The sequence below is a fragment of the Onychomys torridus genome, chromosome 16 (assembly GCF_903995425.1).
Source record: "Onychomys torridus chromosome 16, mOncTor1.1, whole genome shotgun sequence".
Lineage (NCBI taxonomy): Eukaryota > Metazoa > Chordata > Mammalia > Rodentia > Cricetidae > Onychomys > Onychomys torridus.
The window spans coordinates 61,056,928-61,072,571 of NC_050458.1; the positions used below are offsets into that span (position 1 = coordinate 61,056,928).

Consider the following 15,644-nt stretch of genomic DNA (forward strand, 5'->3'; position numbering starts at 1 on the left):
CGCCTCCGCTCGCCCGGCCCCCGGCCGGCTCGTGCGCGCCCCCCCGGCCGCAGCAGCACCATGTTGAATCGCGTCCCCGGGCCGAGCCGCTGAGGGCCGGCGGCGCTGCGAGGCGGCCAGAGCCGGGCCGCGCGGGGAGGCGGCGAAGGCAGGGTGGGGGCCGCGCTCGCCCCGCGGCCCCGCGCCGGGCCGCCCGTCGCCTGCCCCTCTAGTTTCGCTCCCGTTTCTTTGAAACTTTTTTAGAAATTCCCCTCCCTCCGGCCCTGCGCTCCCCCTGGCCTCCCGCTCCCTCCTTCCCCTCCTCCTCGCCTCCTCCCCCTCCCTCCTCCCTCCCTGCGCCGCCGCCGCCGCCGCCGCCGCCGCCGCCGCCGCCGCCGCCGCCGCCGCCACCGCCGCCGGCCCATGACCGAGCCCCGCCACCGCCGGCCGAGGAATGGGCTCCGGGCGCTGGTAGGGAGCGCGGGGAGCGGGGGCCGCGTCTGAAGCGCGATCTGGGTTTTCGGCAAGACCTCCTTGGGGCAAAATAATGGCAAACTCGACGGGGAAGGCGCCTCCGGACGAGCGGAGGAAGGGACTGGCTTTCCTGGACGAGCTGCGGCAGTTCCACCACAGCAGAGGGTGAGAGCCGGACCCGGGGTGGGTGGGTGGGTGGGTGGGTGGTGGGGGTGGGTGGGCAAGCGCCGGGGCGAGCCGGGGCGAACGGGGGGGACTCCCCGCGGCGGGCGCGGGGGGTCCCGGTGACAAGTGTGCGGGGCTCTCTGTCGCCCGCAGGTCGCCGTTTAAGAAGATCCCTGCGGTGGGTGGGAAGGAGCTGGATCTTCACGGGCTCTACACCAGAGTCACTACTTTAGGCGGATTCGCGAAGGTGAGTGGAAGTTTTAATTTGTATTTCCCTCTCTCCGGCCTGCTCCGAAAAGTCTGACTCCGGCCCGGGAGCGGGGCGCCCGGGGGGGGGGGTCGGGGAACGGGGGGCGGCCGGCGGGGCACACGGCGTTCTCGGTGCTCGCAAGCCCGGTGGCACGGAGGCGGCCGGCGGCGGCGGCGGCGGCGGCGGCGGGGCTGTTTTCGGCCTGGTGGCTCGCGTGCGCGCGGCGGGCGCGGGGCTGGGCGGGCGGCCCGGCGGCGGGGAGCGTCCTGCCGGGTGTCCGGCGGGCCCCGCGGGGGTCTGAGCGGCGCGGCGGGGAGCGCGGGGCGAGCGGGGTGCCCGCCCGCCGAGCCCCGCCGAGCCCCGCGCCCGCCCCGCGCCGCCCGCCCGCCCGCCCGCCCGCGAGTCAGCGCCGCCGCCGCCGCCGCCGCCGCTGCCGCTCTAGCACAGGCGGAGACACAGAGACACACAGACTCTGAGCAGTTTTCGTGCAACTCAAAATTAGCGCGGGCAGGTTTAACATCGATAATCGGCTGCGAAATGATCCCGGCGGCCGGGGGCACAGCCTCGGCCCGCTCGCCCTGGGTTTCTACAGCTAACAAAAGAAAGCAGGACCTGTCTGCAAATAGCCATCTTAGGCTTCAAGGCTAGGCAGAAGCTGTAGGCCTCAAAGAAGGGCCTATGGAGATGGATAGATCTGGGAGAGGGATCCGAGTCGGCCCCGGCCCCGACCCCCCCCCAGAGCTCGCGGACGTCGCTGTCCGGAGCAGTATTGATCCTTTTGAACTTTTTTTTTCCTTCTTCTTCTTCTTCTTTAGTGTGAACGGACCGCGTTGAGATTTAAAAGGGGGCGACAGAGGGACTTGCGATTGGTTATTGTCCGGGCTTCAAAAACAAAACAAACCCACCAGCCCCCCCCCAAAACAAAACAAGGGCTGCTAAATACAGGGTGAAAACACAGTGATTCAGGCGGCCCTAGCTGAGTAACTCCAGTGGATCGGCCCCAGACACCCACTGGTGCCTTAGGCAGCTCCAGACCTCTGCAGAATGGGCATTTAGCTCCCAAGTTAGGGTAGGTCTCTCTTGGACTGGGCACTTTGAGACCAGTGTGCCTGTGTTTTAACAGGTTTCTGAGAAGAGTCAGTGGGGAGAGATTGTCGAAGAGTTCAACTTTCCCAGAAGCTGCTCCAACGCTGCCTTTGCTTTGAAACAGTATTACTTGCGGTGAGTAGTGGTGACTTTTCCACAGTATCTGGAACCAAGGGACTTAGGGGCGGTTAAACAAGAACAAAATTTACGCTCTAGACGATTTCCAACTCCTTGTTAATTTCAGTCTGAGAAGCACTTACTGTCAATAAAGTGAGATTAGAGGAGCCTGGCGTTTCCCTCACATTCAAATACGGTCATCTGCATTTTTCATACAAAGTCATTACAGGTGACACCCCATGTCCTATCTTGTAAACATTCTTTTGTGACATTGTTATTGATTGCTTGATAGCCACTGAGGCCCAGAAAAGACCATGCTTAGTAAAAAGACTTAAGATACTTAATGAAACTTTGTAACCTGTGGCAAGATTTTCTTCTTCTTCTTCTTCTTTGGAAACTCCTTAGCCCTCTACAATTCTGTCTTTCTGGATTTTTTTCTTTTAAAGGAAATTTATTGGAACTGTTAGTGAGAGTTTTCAGTGGACTATTTTTACATCATTAATATAATACAGATGCCTTGGTTGACCAGGATTACTTCTTGGACTCTTGTTATTGAATATCTGAGAAACTTGAAAATATTCAATACTTTAGAAAAATGGGGATGGTGTGAAACTAGGTACTATGGTTGAGATTTTCTTTCATTTTCCTTTCATTTTGACTGCATACTCAAAAAAATAAGTTTCTTACTTAGTTGGTATATGATTTAGTGTAGATTATGTATTTTGGGACTTTTAGGACTTTTTTCCTCCTAGATTCTCTTCTATAGACCCTTTAATATTGTAGTTTGCTTTGAAGTCAACCTTTATTTTTGTTTGATTACTCAGTGTTCTTAGTTATTTAAAATTAAAATAATGATCTTGGTAGTTCTTTCTAATAAACATTGGTAATGTGATTTTACAAGATCACCTTTATTTTATTTGTGTAATGTAATTTCTGTATAATTTGAGTTTTGCATTGCTTCAAATCCATTGGTTACTCTGTATAGTGCTCAGGATTCTGAAATAGGAAACGGGGTAATTGCACAGGTGTACTTCCTATTGACTGCCTTAGATTGACCTCAGACTTGAGGCTGCAGAGCTCACTGAACTTGGCAGTTACTGAGTTCTATAGGAACTCTAGAAAATACCAGGCGTGTGTGTGTGTGTGTGTGTGTGTGTTGATAGCATGTGTGTCAGAGTACCTTTTAAATAAAAGAGTCAATAAAAAAAGGCTTCCTGAGCTGTTGATTTAGCAATAGAGTGAGAAATAAGAATTTAATACTTAGAGTGATAGTCACTTGATTATCAAAAACTATCTGTTTTTGATAAAGGATCTGAGAGAATCATGCTAATACATGCTAGGGCTTTGTGCTAATCAATTTAAAATGTTTGTAGCATTTTGTATATTTAAATTGTGTATTTTAAAGTTATACCTAGTATTTTTTAAGTCGATGGATTAAATTTCTGTGTTCAATTCTGAATGGTGTATATGGCTGGTGAGATGTGTATTTTTCTGTAAAATTTGCATTCATATTAACAGTCTTAGCATAATTAATGAAATACCTGGACTTCTTTTCTTTTACAAAGTTTAATTAGCAGTATTTTGTTTTGTGTGTCTTTTCTATCTTGGGATTATGCCATACAGTAATTGTTCTTGTCGCTAGTCTTTTTAACCGGATACTTTCAGAGTTGTTTTAAGTATTTACGTTGTTCTTAGGTCAACTTGGGCCTTATGTTCTTATTAGAAGCTGCTTTGAACCGTGTCCTTAGCTAAACTTGTTCTCCGTGTGTCACTCTCCAGGTTTGCTTCTGTAGGGCTGGAGCTCAGCTCCTTAGGAAAAGTTAAAGCATTTGTTTTGGAAAATAAAACCATGTGAAGATTTGCATGGCTTGCAAAGAAATAGGATGACCAGAAATTGGTTACTAGCAACTTTGAGAGAATTTTCCCTAATGGTGTATTGTGCAGTTAAAGGATATGCATTATGTTGGGTTGTACACTTTTCCTCTAAAAACATCGAACTGGCAGACCAGATGCCAAACTCTAACAGTAATTCTATTAGTTAACTATCAGAGTGCCTTCTCAGTCAGCTATGGTAATGAAGTGACTTGATAAGTTAACTCTTTGCTGTATCAGATTTAATACCATCCTCTCTAGTAAGGGAGGTGACGCCTTGTATTTTGGTGGGTTTCTTTTGGCTTTGGCTTTGCAATATTCTCTCCAAGTCACAGGTTGGAGAGATCGACTTCAGATTTGACAGCAAAGAGCTCACTGAACTTGGCAGTTACTGAGTTCTATAGGAGCTCTAGAAACAACCAGGCATGGGTGTGTGTGTGTGTGTGTGTGTGTGTGTGAGAGAGAGAGAGAGAGAGAGAGAGAGAGAGAGCGCGAGAGAGCGCGAGCATGCATGTCAGAGTACCTTTTACATAAAAGGGTAAATTAGAAAAGCTTCTCAAGCTGTTGATTTAGCAATAGAGTGAGAAATAAGAACATAATATTTAGAATGATAGTCTACATAATATTTAATTCAGGGTGCTTTTTTTTTTTTTTTTTTTTTTTGGAGACAGGGTTTCTCTGTGTGTGTACCTGGATCTCACTCTGTAGACCAGGCTAGCCTCGGACTCACAGTCACAGAGATCCACCTGGCTCTGCCTCCCGAGTGCTGGGATTAAAGGTATGCACCACCACCACTGCCCGGCAGGCTGCTTTTTCACTGGACATATTGTTAGCTCTCTTTTTAAGTTTCATACTTGCATACATTCCCCTGTAGTTGTACAGTTAATTGAATGGACAGCTGTTAGACTAATACCATTTGATATAGCTACATACTATTATAGACAAATAAGAACAGACTATTAGTCATGCACATGTTCTAACAGCTTTTGGGTTTTTTTTTTTTTTTGGTTCATATATAGTCATTAAGTATAGAGACATTGTAGTTTGCTAAAAGTTACGTTAAATCTATCAAATACACATTCATTCAACTGTAGATTATCTACAAAAAAATGCTCAGTCTAAAATCGAATATGCAGTTGATTATTTAACACTAGTACTTAATTTTTAAAAGTGTAAGTGCGTGCTGACAGTGTGTACAAGTATTACATTTATATTTAAAATTATATTTTAGTCAGCTCCTAAATCCTGTAACCTTTTTTTTTTTCCATTTAGCACCTTTCTTGGCACAGTCATCTCAGTGTTCCACAAATACTTGTTGTTAGTCTGTCTATAGAAGTAAGAAAGGATAAAGTATAATTTCCCATGTTTTGTAGATGGAGAAACTCAAATATCAAAAAGTTGTATTTGTTGTATGTGCTTTGTAAAATTTATGCTATTGTGGTTTCAGTGTCTTATTCATAAATGAGTTTAATAAATTATAGTTGGAGATTGTATGTGGCTAATTCTGTGCCCAAGTATATCTATGAACAGTGTGATACTTAATTGATGAATTTTACTTTATTTTTGCCCTATTTTGGTACTAAGATTTAGGAACAATTTGCTATTCTTACTTGGATTAAGAATTTGAAGTTTTATCTTGGCATGGTGGTACATGCCTATAGTCCCATCAATTGGGAGGCAGAGGTAGGCAGATCTCAGAGTTTGAGGTCGGCCTGGTCTACAAAGTGAGTTCCAGGACAGCTGAGGCTACACAGAGAAACCCTGTCTCGAGAAGAAAAAGAAAAGAAGAAGAAGAAGAATTTGAAGTTTTGCTGTAGAGTTTAAGTAAACATTTAATCTGATATATATTTTTTTTTTCATTTATGGACCCCAGGTATGAAGCAGCTATAATTACAGTGCAGCTGTAGGTAACCTTGATGTGTTCTTTATAAAACTTGGGAATTTTAGAAAGCAAGTGAATGATCTTAGACCTTGAAATTTTATTATAGAAAACTCCATGTTTCTGTTCTTCCTGTATTTGAACCTTGCAGTCCTGGTTCTTTCTGTATGCATGTACTTTGGAGGTAGTTGGGAGTTGGGGTAAAGTTGTGTTCACAGTAGTGACTTTGGAGTCACATTGTGAAGTCTGCTATTTTTTCTTGGTACAGGGTAAAAGAGACCCTTACTACTTGAGTAGTAGTCTTACCAGCGGTTAACTCTTAGTTAAATGACATGAATGCAGTTAGGAGTTGTCAGCTAGTGTCTCTGATGTAGGTCAGTGAGGAAGCCTTTTCTGAATCACTGGAGGTGAAGTGAAAGTATTCTTCAGTATTATTCAGTAAGTGAATAAAGTAACACATTGAGTTTGTAAATTGCTGAACAAAGCTGAATAGACAGATTACTCCTAGTCAAGAAAGTCAATAAAATAATAATGGCGATACGGAGGACTTGGACTTTATTTTAGTAAGGTGTTTTGAGGATCTAAACTTTAATTTTATAAGTTATATCCTTTTGTTTTGAACAAACCTGAGTTTGATATTTTATGACAATGTGTTACATTTCTGAAAGACTTGTAGACTTGCTGGAAGTAGAAGTAGACAGTGGATGAAGGAAGTTTAAAGCCGATAAACTCAGGTTGCGTCAGCTCTGAAAATCCATGTTTTTAAGCAGCATACATTTGCTCAAACTAGAAGTCAATTTACTTTCCTAGATAGACAGTTGACCCAGGTTACACACTAGAGAATTTCATAATACCCCTCCCCCATCCCTGCCTCCAGCATGGGGCAAGTCAAGAACTGGAACTCTACCACTGTGCTACATCCTTAGCCCACCTAAATGCACAAATGCCTTTTCATTTGAAACTTAGGCCTCAGCTGCGAACTAAAAATGTCTTATTTCTGGTTAGATGTTCCATTTTATAAGAGCACCTCTTGAGGAATAATAGGTGTTTTCATGGTGAGCTTTGGTGTGAGGTCCTCTCTGTCTTAGGAAGCCCAGCATTCCGTAAGTTCTCTTGTATTCTCAAACTAAGCGAAATTGGACTGGGGACAAGTTCGTCCACATGCAGACAGCTAATGTAAATGTAGGCAAAGTATTTTGGAAGAGTTTTATTCTTTTGTAAAGGCTATTTATTGTGCCTTTCCCAAGCCTAATAGAGATTAGTGATAAAATGGGTTTGTCAAGAGCTGAGAGGGGACGTGTGGTCCGATAGGGTGAGGGCTGGTGGATCCCCTCTCTCCGCCTCCACTTCCATCTCAGTGTTCTTTAATATTCATGGTCAAAGCAGAAACTTGTATTGTGCACTATAAAACACCAGTGTTCTTGAAACTTAGCATGTGCCTCTTACAAAGGTCAAATGGTTTTGAGTCATAAATAAAAAGTTGGCTACTTTATCATAGGACTTGGAGGTTGTGTTTCAGAGTGTGACGCTCTAGAGCGTTAGGGATCACACTGTTCCCTCTGTCCTTACTCCAAGTACCACTGTAGTGGTATATGGTAGGAAATGTCATGTTTGAGGAGCATTTACCAAATTTCTTGAAGCACAGTTTGGGAATTGTAAACTAGAAGAAATGAGATTAGGAAAAAAAACCAATTGACTAGGGAAACTGACTTTCTATATTACACATTCATATAGTTTCTATCTATTTAACTTAAAACACCTGGGGCACAGCTTCACTCTGTGGCTCAGGCTGGCTTGGTGCTCACGGTCATCCTGCCACTGGTGGGTGCCACTTCTCCCGGCTTAGAGTTACAGATTTCCATATCTTCATAAATATTGCGCAGAATTATAGTAGTAATTCTAGTTAACTAGTAGTTCTTGCCAGGGGTATTAAGTACCATATGTAGCTAGGAGATGGTGGCGCACGCCTTTAATCCCAGCACTTGGGAGGCAGAGGCAGGTAGATCTCTGTGAGTTCGAGGCCAGCCTGGTCTACAGAGAGAGTTCCAGGACAGGCACCAAAACTATACAGAGAAACCCTGCTTGAAAATTAAAAAAAAAAAAAGTACCATATGTTCATTGACAGGAACGGAAGAGTAAAGACAGTACAGTTTTAGTGGTAGAAGAAAACCTGAGCCTGGAGGAAAGACACTGAGGTAGAGAGAACGAAAACAGTGGGTTTTTCGACTGTTTGAACTGCAGTTCAGATGTGACCATGTGATAGAGGGCAAATACAAAAGAGAAAAAAATGGTGTTTTACCTTTGTTTTTGGTAGTATTGGGAATGGGATTTAGGGCCTCCTTCAAGGCAAGTGCCTGAGCGGTGTCCAGTCCCATGGCAAAAGATTAAGTTTGAGGCCCAGTGAGCTGTCTTGGTGGGTAGAGGTATTTGCTACCACCCCTGGCTTCCATCCCTGGGACCTGCATGGTGGAAGGAGAGAGCCAGCTCCCACAAGTTGTCCTCTAACCTCTGCATGTGTGCTGTGGCATGTCCACACCACCAAACACATTAAGTAAATAAACAATGTGAAGAAAATCGAGTCTCAGACTCATTTATTTGCATGGTCATTCTTCTACGGAAAGAGTTTATAGTAACTTTAATTATGTTGGGTCTTTATATTTGGGTTATTTCAGTTAGCTCTCCCTACAAGTCAGTTCCTGTTTATTCTAACTAGAGACTGCCTTTTAAGAAAATCATGATACTTGTATTGAAAATTTGAGTTAAAAAAATTTTTTTAAGATGTTTCTCTGGAGAATTGTGCTAGTTATTGTTTATAGAATAGTAATTTGCTGAATTTGATGTTAGTTCTGCTAAAAATTTGTGGTTTTCTTCAGTTCTGTGACTTTGAAACCTGGGGAGGTCATACCCTGAGTTTTGACATTAGGAAGAAGCTGTTGGTAGTAGGTACAGTTTTAAGGCTAGTACTGAACTTAGAAGGGAGATGTTTGGACTAACACTGTCTCTAGTTAGTTTATGACTTAAAATGATAAGTATATTAAAATTTAAATTGGATTCATTGATTTGGTCATTGTGACTGTGTGTGTCACAGAAAATGTGCAGAGGTCAGGACAACTTTGTAGAGTTTTCTCTTCCCACACTGTGGCCCTCAGGAGCAAACTCAGGCCATTGGGCTGGACTGTCAGGCTCTTGCACCTCTCCAGCCACCTCTCCAGCACAGTGTGTACAGTTCTGCTAAAAATAAACAATACTGGCTTTTGAAAGTAAAATAAATATATGTAACATTGTTGGTGTACTTATCCATAGTATAGCCAAAAATATTGGCAATTTCCTTTGGTCAGAATCATACAATAATAGATGAGGATGGTGAGTTCTGAGTACCCCTTGAAGATCCATCTATTAGTGCATTTATATAGGAAATAAAACTTTTTGGTATCCTTTTTGGTATCTTTATGAGTTTTCACTCTCAGTTTTAAGTGTCTGCTATAATTGCCAATTTGGAAATAAATTTTGTTTTTCAAAACACACCCTAACCCCTTTATGTTTCACAAATCATTATATAGAATTCTCTCTTATTCACAGTTACTAAATATCCTTAGATAGGTTTTGTGTCCATATGTGTTTGAATTTATTAGCCTTTAGATTATCTGTTAATGTGATCATTATGCTTTTCAAGAAACAAGGTCAACTGTATTTTTTTTTTTTTCTGTTAAATAATAGTTGAATCACTGGGCTTATATAGTTTTTGCAAATATGTTGTTAAGTGAGGTAATTTGTCTTTACAAAATGCATGCTCCTTTGACTGAGTATATTGTGATTCACTGTTGTTGGGACTGAAAACTTGGTGATGTCTAGGAATAATTACTGTAGTCAAGGGCATTGCCCAATGACAGAACTATAGTTATGTGAACACAGGATCAGTATGTGCAGGACTCTACCACTTAACCCCACAATGTGTTGTGATAGGACCTGAAAAGAGTGATGTTTTTGATGTGTTGGCTGCTGGGTCTTACCTCTTTTTGTGTTTTTTTTTTTTTTAAAGGCAGGGTTTCTCTGACTGTCCTGGAGCTTGCTTTGTAGACCAGGCTAGCCTTGAACTCACTGAGATCCGCCTGCCTCCCAAGTCCTGGGATTAAAGGCATGAGCTACCCCTGCCTGGCTGGGTCTTACCTCTTAACAGTCAGCTAGCTTTCTTTTTCCCATATACTATTACCTACTAGAGTAATGAGGTACTTTGTCCTTTAGGAGGTCCTGCCTTCTGGACTTGGCTGATGACTTCCTCCTGAAGTCAGTTAACTGGTTCTTCCATCCTGTTCTGAAAACAGCTGATCTAAAGGTTGAAAACACACAGGTTAATATGTAGGGATTGCTTCATAAGCAGTGCTTTGCTATCCGAGGTATCATATGGTACCTAGATGTTCTTTATGGTAAGACCCGTGGGCTTAGTAGTTAGTAGACTGAAACTACTAGTTTTAAAAAGCATGTCCAGGTAGTTGTTAGTAGGCTCAAGTTTGGGAACAGTTGATCTAAGCACCAATGAAATCAATGTTGTTGCTGAGATAACTGGCTGAACTTGGCACCAGCCGCTGGCCGGGGTCACATCCAGAACAAAGCTTCTGAGTGGCATCTGCTCTGGCACTGCTAAAGCTGCACCTGTCACCAAGCAGAGCCTGGACACACCCAGCACTTTGTCTTTGAGTTTCAGAGAAGGTACCTAGAGCTCTGTTTGACTTAGGGAGAAGACATGAATGAGCTCCTGAGTCCTGACTCATCCTAACTGTAGTTATTTAACTTGTGTTTTAAAATTTAAAATGTTAAAAGCAAGGTTTCCTTCAGCTTTTTGTTTGTTTGTTTTTCTTAACGTATTTATTATTGTTTTCCTGTTTGGACTTTCCTTTCCAAATGAGAAACCATTGGTTTTACTGAATTTGTTCAGTGCTTATTATCTTGGCGAGGTTCCTTTTCTATCCCAGTTCCTCTTAGGGAAGGAAGTTCATGTGTAAATTACTGTGAGAGTAATAGTACCACCTGTGGGGGTGGAGAGGGGTCAGGAAAGACCTCATCTCAAAGCCCTAAAATTAGATAGAAGCTGTACTAATGTAATACTTCGTTTAATGCAGTATTTCCGTGTGTGTGTGTGTGTGTGTGTGTGTGTGTGTGTGTGTGTGTGTGTGTGTGTGTGTGTTTGTGGTGGACAAATGTACTTGTTTGTGTATGTTTGCATGCATGTGGTGAATGTGCACGAGTGTTGGAAACAGGTTTACTTTGGATGCCATCCTATGTAGCTATCGATATTCTTTTTTGATGTGAGACTATCATGAACTTGGAGCTCATATATTCAGGTTGGCTGACTGGCAGATGAGCTTTATAGATCCACCAATCTCTACTTCCTCAGCACTGGGGTTACAGTTGCACACCACATCCTGCTTTCTTTGTTTGTTTTATTTTTTTAATGTGTATGAGTGTTTTGCCTGCATGCTTGTCTGTACACCACTTACATGCATGCCTGATGCCCACAAAGGCCAGAAGAGGGTATTGGATCCTTTAGAACTGGAGGTACACATGGTTATGAGCACTGTCTAGGAGCTAGGAATTGAATCCTGGTCCTCTGGTAGAGCAGCAGCCAATGTTCTTAACCACAGGCCATTTCTCCAGTCCCCATACTCTGCTTTATGTAGGAATGCTGGGTATGTAAATTGATGTCCTCATATTTCCACATCGATCACCATACCAATTGGACCATCGCCCCAGCCCCAGTATTTTAATTTTTCGAAGCTTTGCTCAAAATTTAATTTTATTTTATTTCAAATTTTAGAAACAATTGTTATTTAATCCTAGAAAAAAAAAAACAATAATCAAAAAATTCTTTATATTCCTGAGACTTTCTTGTAGAGGCTTATGGGTTATTTATGAAGGGCATAGTTCTGGTTCTGTTTCCTTCTTCCCTTCCCCACTTGCCCCACTTCCTTCCTCCTTTTTTGTTCATATTGGGGATTGAACCTAGGATTTTGCACCTTCTAGGCAAGCACTCTGCCACTGAGTGATAGTCTCCAGCCTCAACTCCCAATATTACATGCCAGTCGTAATTGCCAGTTAGGAACCATGTTTCATGTGTTGAGAGTACTTTTTGTCCCCTTTGCTTTCTTGTTTTCTACCTTGGTCATTGTTGTGTGATATTTTGTGTTTTGACAAAGCTTGTTTGGAGTCAGAGGGCGGAGCTAGCCACTAGTTAACCAAAGAGGTCTGGAGGTTTCTACAGACAGGAGACAGAAAGTAATAAAACAGAGCAGAGACAGGATCCTGAGATCAGCACTTTTGATCGGGGGATCCTGAGAGGTAGGCAGTGACTGTGGCTGCTCCCTTGCTTCTCTGATCTTTCAGCTTTTACCCCGATATATAACTTCTGGTTTTTATTGATAAGATTAGTTAGATTTACGCATCATCTGGTGCCCAGCATGGGGTGCCATATGTAAATGGAAGTTTCTTGTCCTGACTGCCTGTTCCTAAAGAACCACTCTGAGACTTCTATTAATTGTAAATGATCGGCCAATAGCTCAGGCTTATTACTAACTCTTACATTTAAGTTAGCTCATATTTATATTTATGCTTTTCCATGTGGCAGTAACTTTATTAGCATGGCATGTTCACCTCCTCCCCCCTCTGCATCTGGCTGGTGACTCCTGACTCTGCCCTTCTCCTTCCCAGCATTCTTAAGTTTGGTCACCTGCCTGTGCTTCCTGCCTGGATACTAGCCAATCAGCATTTTTGTAAACCAATTCAAGTGACAAATCTTTACAGTGTACAAGAGGATTATTCCATAGCAGGTAATAGACCTGCTTTGCATTTTACTGAACATTGTCCATAACTCTCCACTCTGCATAGTTGCTAAGTATTTCATATACATCCCATGTTATAGATGTGTTTAAATTTTGTCTATCAGTAAATTTCATTACCATGTAGTGGGGGTTAAACTGGAAAGTTTTCTTACGAAACAGAATTTGAATGACATTGTGTCATACTCTGTTGTTTGGATGTTCATCTTATTGTAAAGGATGGCAAATGTCTGTAATTCTGGTCTTTGTGTTCTGACCATTATACATAATGTTTGCTTTGTGGGTCTAGTGATCAGTTGCTTTACAAAGATACTGCTTATCCTACAATTATAACTTGCCTTTTATGGTGAAGTCTTTTGGGTCAAGTTTTATTTTGTCTTGTAGTCCAGAGATTAATAACTACAATGTTAATAAAATCAAACAGGAGGTCAGTAGGAGCATTCTGTTAAAATGCACACATGAGGCTCTGGGTTCTTTCTCTAGCAACACATAAATAGATAAGCAAATAAGTAAATATCAGAGAACATAAGTCTAGGGTCCTGACTCTGGTACTCTACTGAAGGGCTGAATTTAGTTTGTCTGTAGTCACCCCAGAGTTGAGGATGCTTTCCGTGATTGTTCTTGGTTAAGTTGATTTCCCATGTGCTTTAGGTTGTGCTTTTTTAAAAAAAAAATTTAAAATAAGATTTATTATTTCTAATTGTGTATATGTTGTACACACACATGAGTACAGGGCCCCCAGAGGTCAAAGGTGTCCGATTTCCTGGAGCTAGAATTACAAGTGGTTGTGAGCTGCCCAACGTGGGTGCTGGGAGTTCAACTCAGGTCTTCTAGAAGAACAGCCAGTGCTCTTAACCACTGAGCCATTTCTTCAGCCACTGAGGTTCTTCTTAATTGAAGTTAGTACCTTGGTAGCCTGCGTTTCCAAGTGTGTTCTTGAATAATGGGTGACTGGTCAGGAGTGCTTACAGAGTTTGGTGTATTCTTTTGAGTTTCTATCATTAGAGGACCACATTTCTGACTCCCTTTCCATGTAACTCCATATTGCTACACATTGGTTAAACCAAAGTCTGATTTTAGGGTAAACTGGTTAAAACTTCAATAGTGAACACAACAGTTTTTTTTTTTGTTGTTGTTGTTGTTTTTGTTTTTTGTCCTGTTTTCTCTTTTCAAAAGTAAAAAGCTTTGCTACAAATATGTACATTCTTTGTTGTTGCTGTTGCTGCTATTGTTTTGTTAGTAGTTAGTTAGTTAGTTAGTTAGTTAGTTAGTATTTTGAGACAGGGTTTCTCTTTTGCCCTGGCTGTCCTGGAACTCACTCTATAGACCACAGTGGCCTCAAACTCATAGAGATCCACCTGCCTCCTCTCCTGAGTGCTGGGATTAAAGGTGTGTACCACGACACCACTGCCTGGCTCACCCTCATAAATTCTTATTCATACTTTATCTAGATTGATTATTAGTTATATTTGTTTTCTAATTTCCTTTTTATATCTGATGGTGCATGTAGACATAGTACATTATAGTAGGTGCTGTTGAATCATCATGTCTTTACAGGAGTAGTGCCTGTGTTTAGTTTTATGCTACCTAGGAATAAAAGTCTTCTTTCCTGGGGCTGGTAGTTCATTCCTGTCATCTCAGCATTCAGGAAGCAAGAGGATTTCCAGAGTGTGAGACCAGTGTGAGCTACACAGTGAGTTCTTAAACAGCCTAATCTACTGAGTGAGAGCTTGTCTCAGAGAACAGACGCTTCAGCCAGTAAAGCATTTTCCTTTCAAGCACAAGGAGTTCGGTCCCCTGAACCCATGTAGAATGCAAGGTGTGGTAGCTGTGTGCTTGCAGAACCAGTGCTGGGGAGGCCGAGCTGGACAGTATTTCTGAGGTGTTCCTTAGCATGCATGTTCACCACGTGTCACATGTATGCTCATGAACACATAGGAAAACAAAACATAGATTTAATAGAAAATTGTAGTGTGTAATATACAGATCCTAACTCAAATTTTACAATTCTCCCCCGCTATCCATGATCACCTGTTGTATTTATGTACCTTTCCCCAATTGTTTTAGAATATTACCATTTAAATAGTACTGTCAGAGCTGAGCATGCTTGTAAGCTAACATTGCCGTACAGTTTCCAGACCAGCCTGGGCTACATAGACATAGTACATTTCATGTCAGCTTAGGAAGTGTTGTGGGGCCCTGTTTCAAATAAATGAATAACCCCAAATACCAACAGTAACCAGAGTATAGGCTGAATGTGCTCTAAAGTTAGTTTGTCTGAGTTTTTCGGGATCAGATTTAGGTTAGGCATTTTGGGAAGGAGGTATTAGATGTCACTTTGAGTCTTTATTGAAGTTAATTTTGGTTATGGCGTCCTGGTTTCTGCATTGTATTTTGTCTTTTATAATGAAAGAACCTATGAGACATATTTTGAGACCACGGAAGCATCTTGCTAACCATGTATCGGTGGTTCTGCCTTGAATTATTGTTATGATACATGTATATTCTCACTTTCTGAATCAGTCATCCCATCTGTATTTATAAGCTGTTGGCTGAATAAGTCACTGGGTAAGGGGGAAGTAGTTTGATTTTATTTATTTTTGAGATTTTTATTTTATACAAGGGCCTACAATCTGTTTTCTGCATTTTGCTGCTTGGATTTAGCCAGTGGGAGACCTTTCAAGATGGTTCCTTGGCTTTTTTCATGTGTTCACATTATTTTTTAACTTTTCCTTACTTTCTGACAAAACAGCATCACCTGGGTTCAAGTTAGTTTTGTTTCTTAGCTCTAGAATAATCCATTTTTTTTCCCTAAAGATTCTTGGTATGTCGTAGTGTATATAAACTGTGTGATGTGTGTTTATTACTATTTGATTTTTTTTCTTCCAGGCCCTTTCAGGGAAAACATACATACAGATATATAATTATCTTCTACTATCTACTATACCCATTATACTGCATAAACAAACCTATCAGGTGCAACTACGGACTT

General features: G+C 42.2%; 1 protein-coding gene across 1 annotated transcript in view; it reads left to right on the forward strand.

Moving 5' to 3' along the window:
* Positions 1-378: 378 nt before the first annotated feature.
* Arid2 (AT-rich interaction domain 2) overlaps positions 379-15,644 on the forward strand; it is a 144,856-nt gene continuing 129,590 nt past the window's right edge. The window contains 3 exon segments of the mRNA XM_036207841.1: positions 379-618; positions 772-865; positions 1,992-2,089. Coding sequence (XP_036063734.1) covers positions 527-618; positions 772-865; positions 1,992-2,089 — 284 coding nt within the window. The 5' untranslated portion in view covers positions 379-526.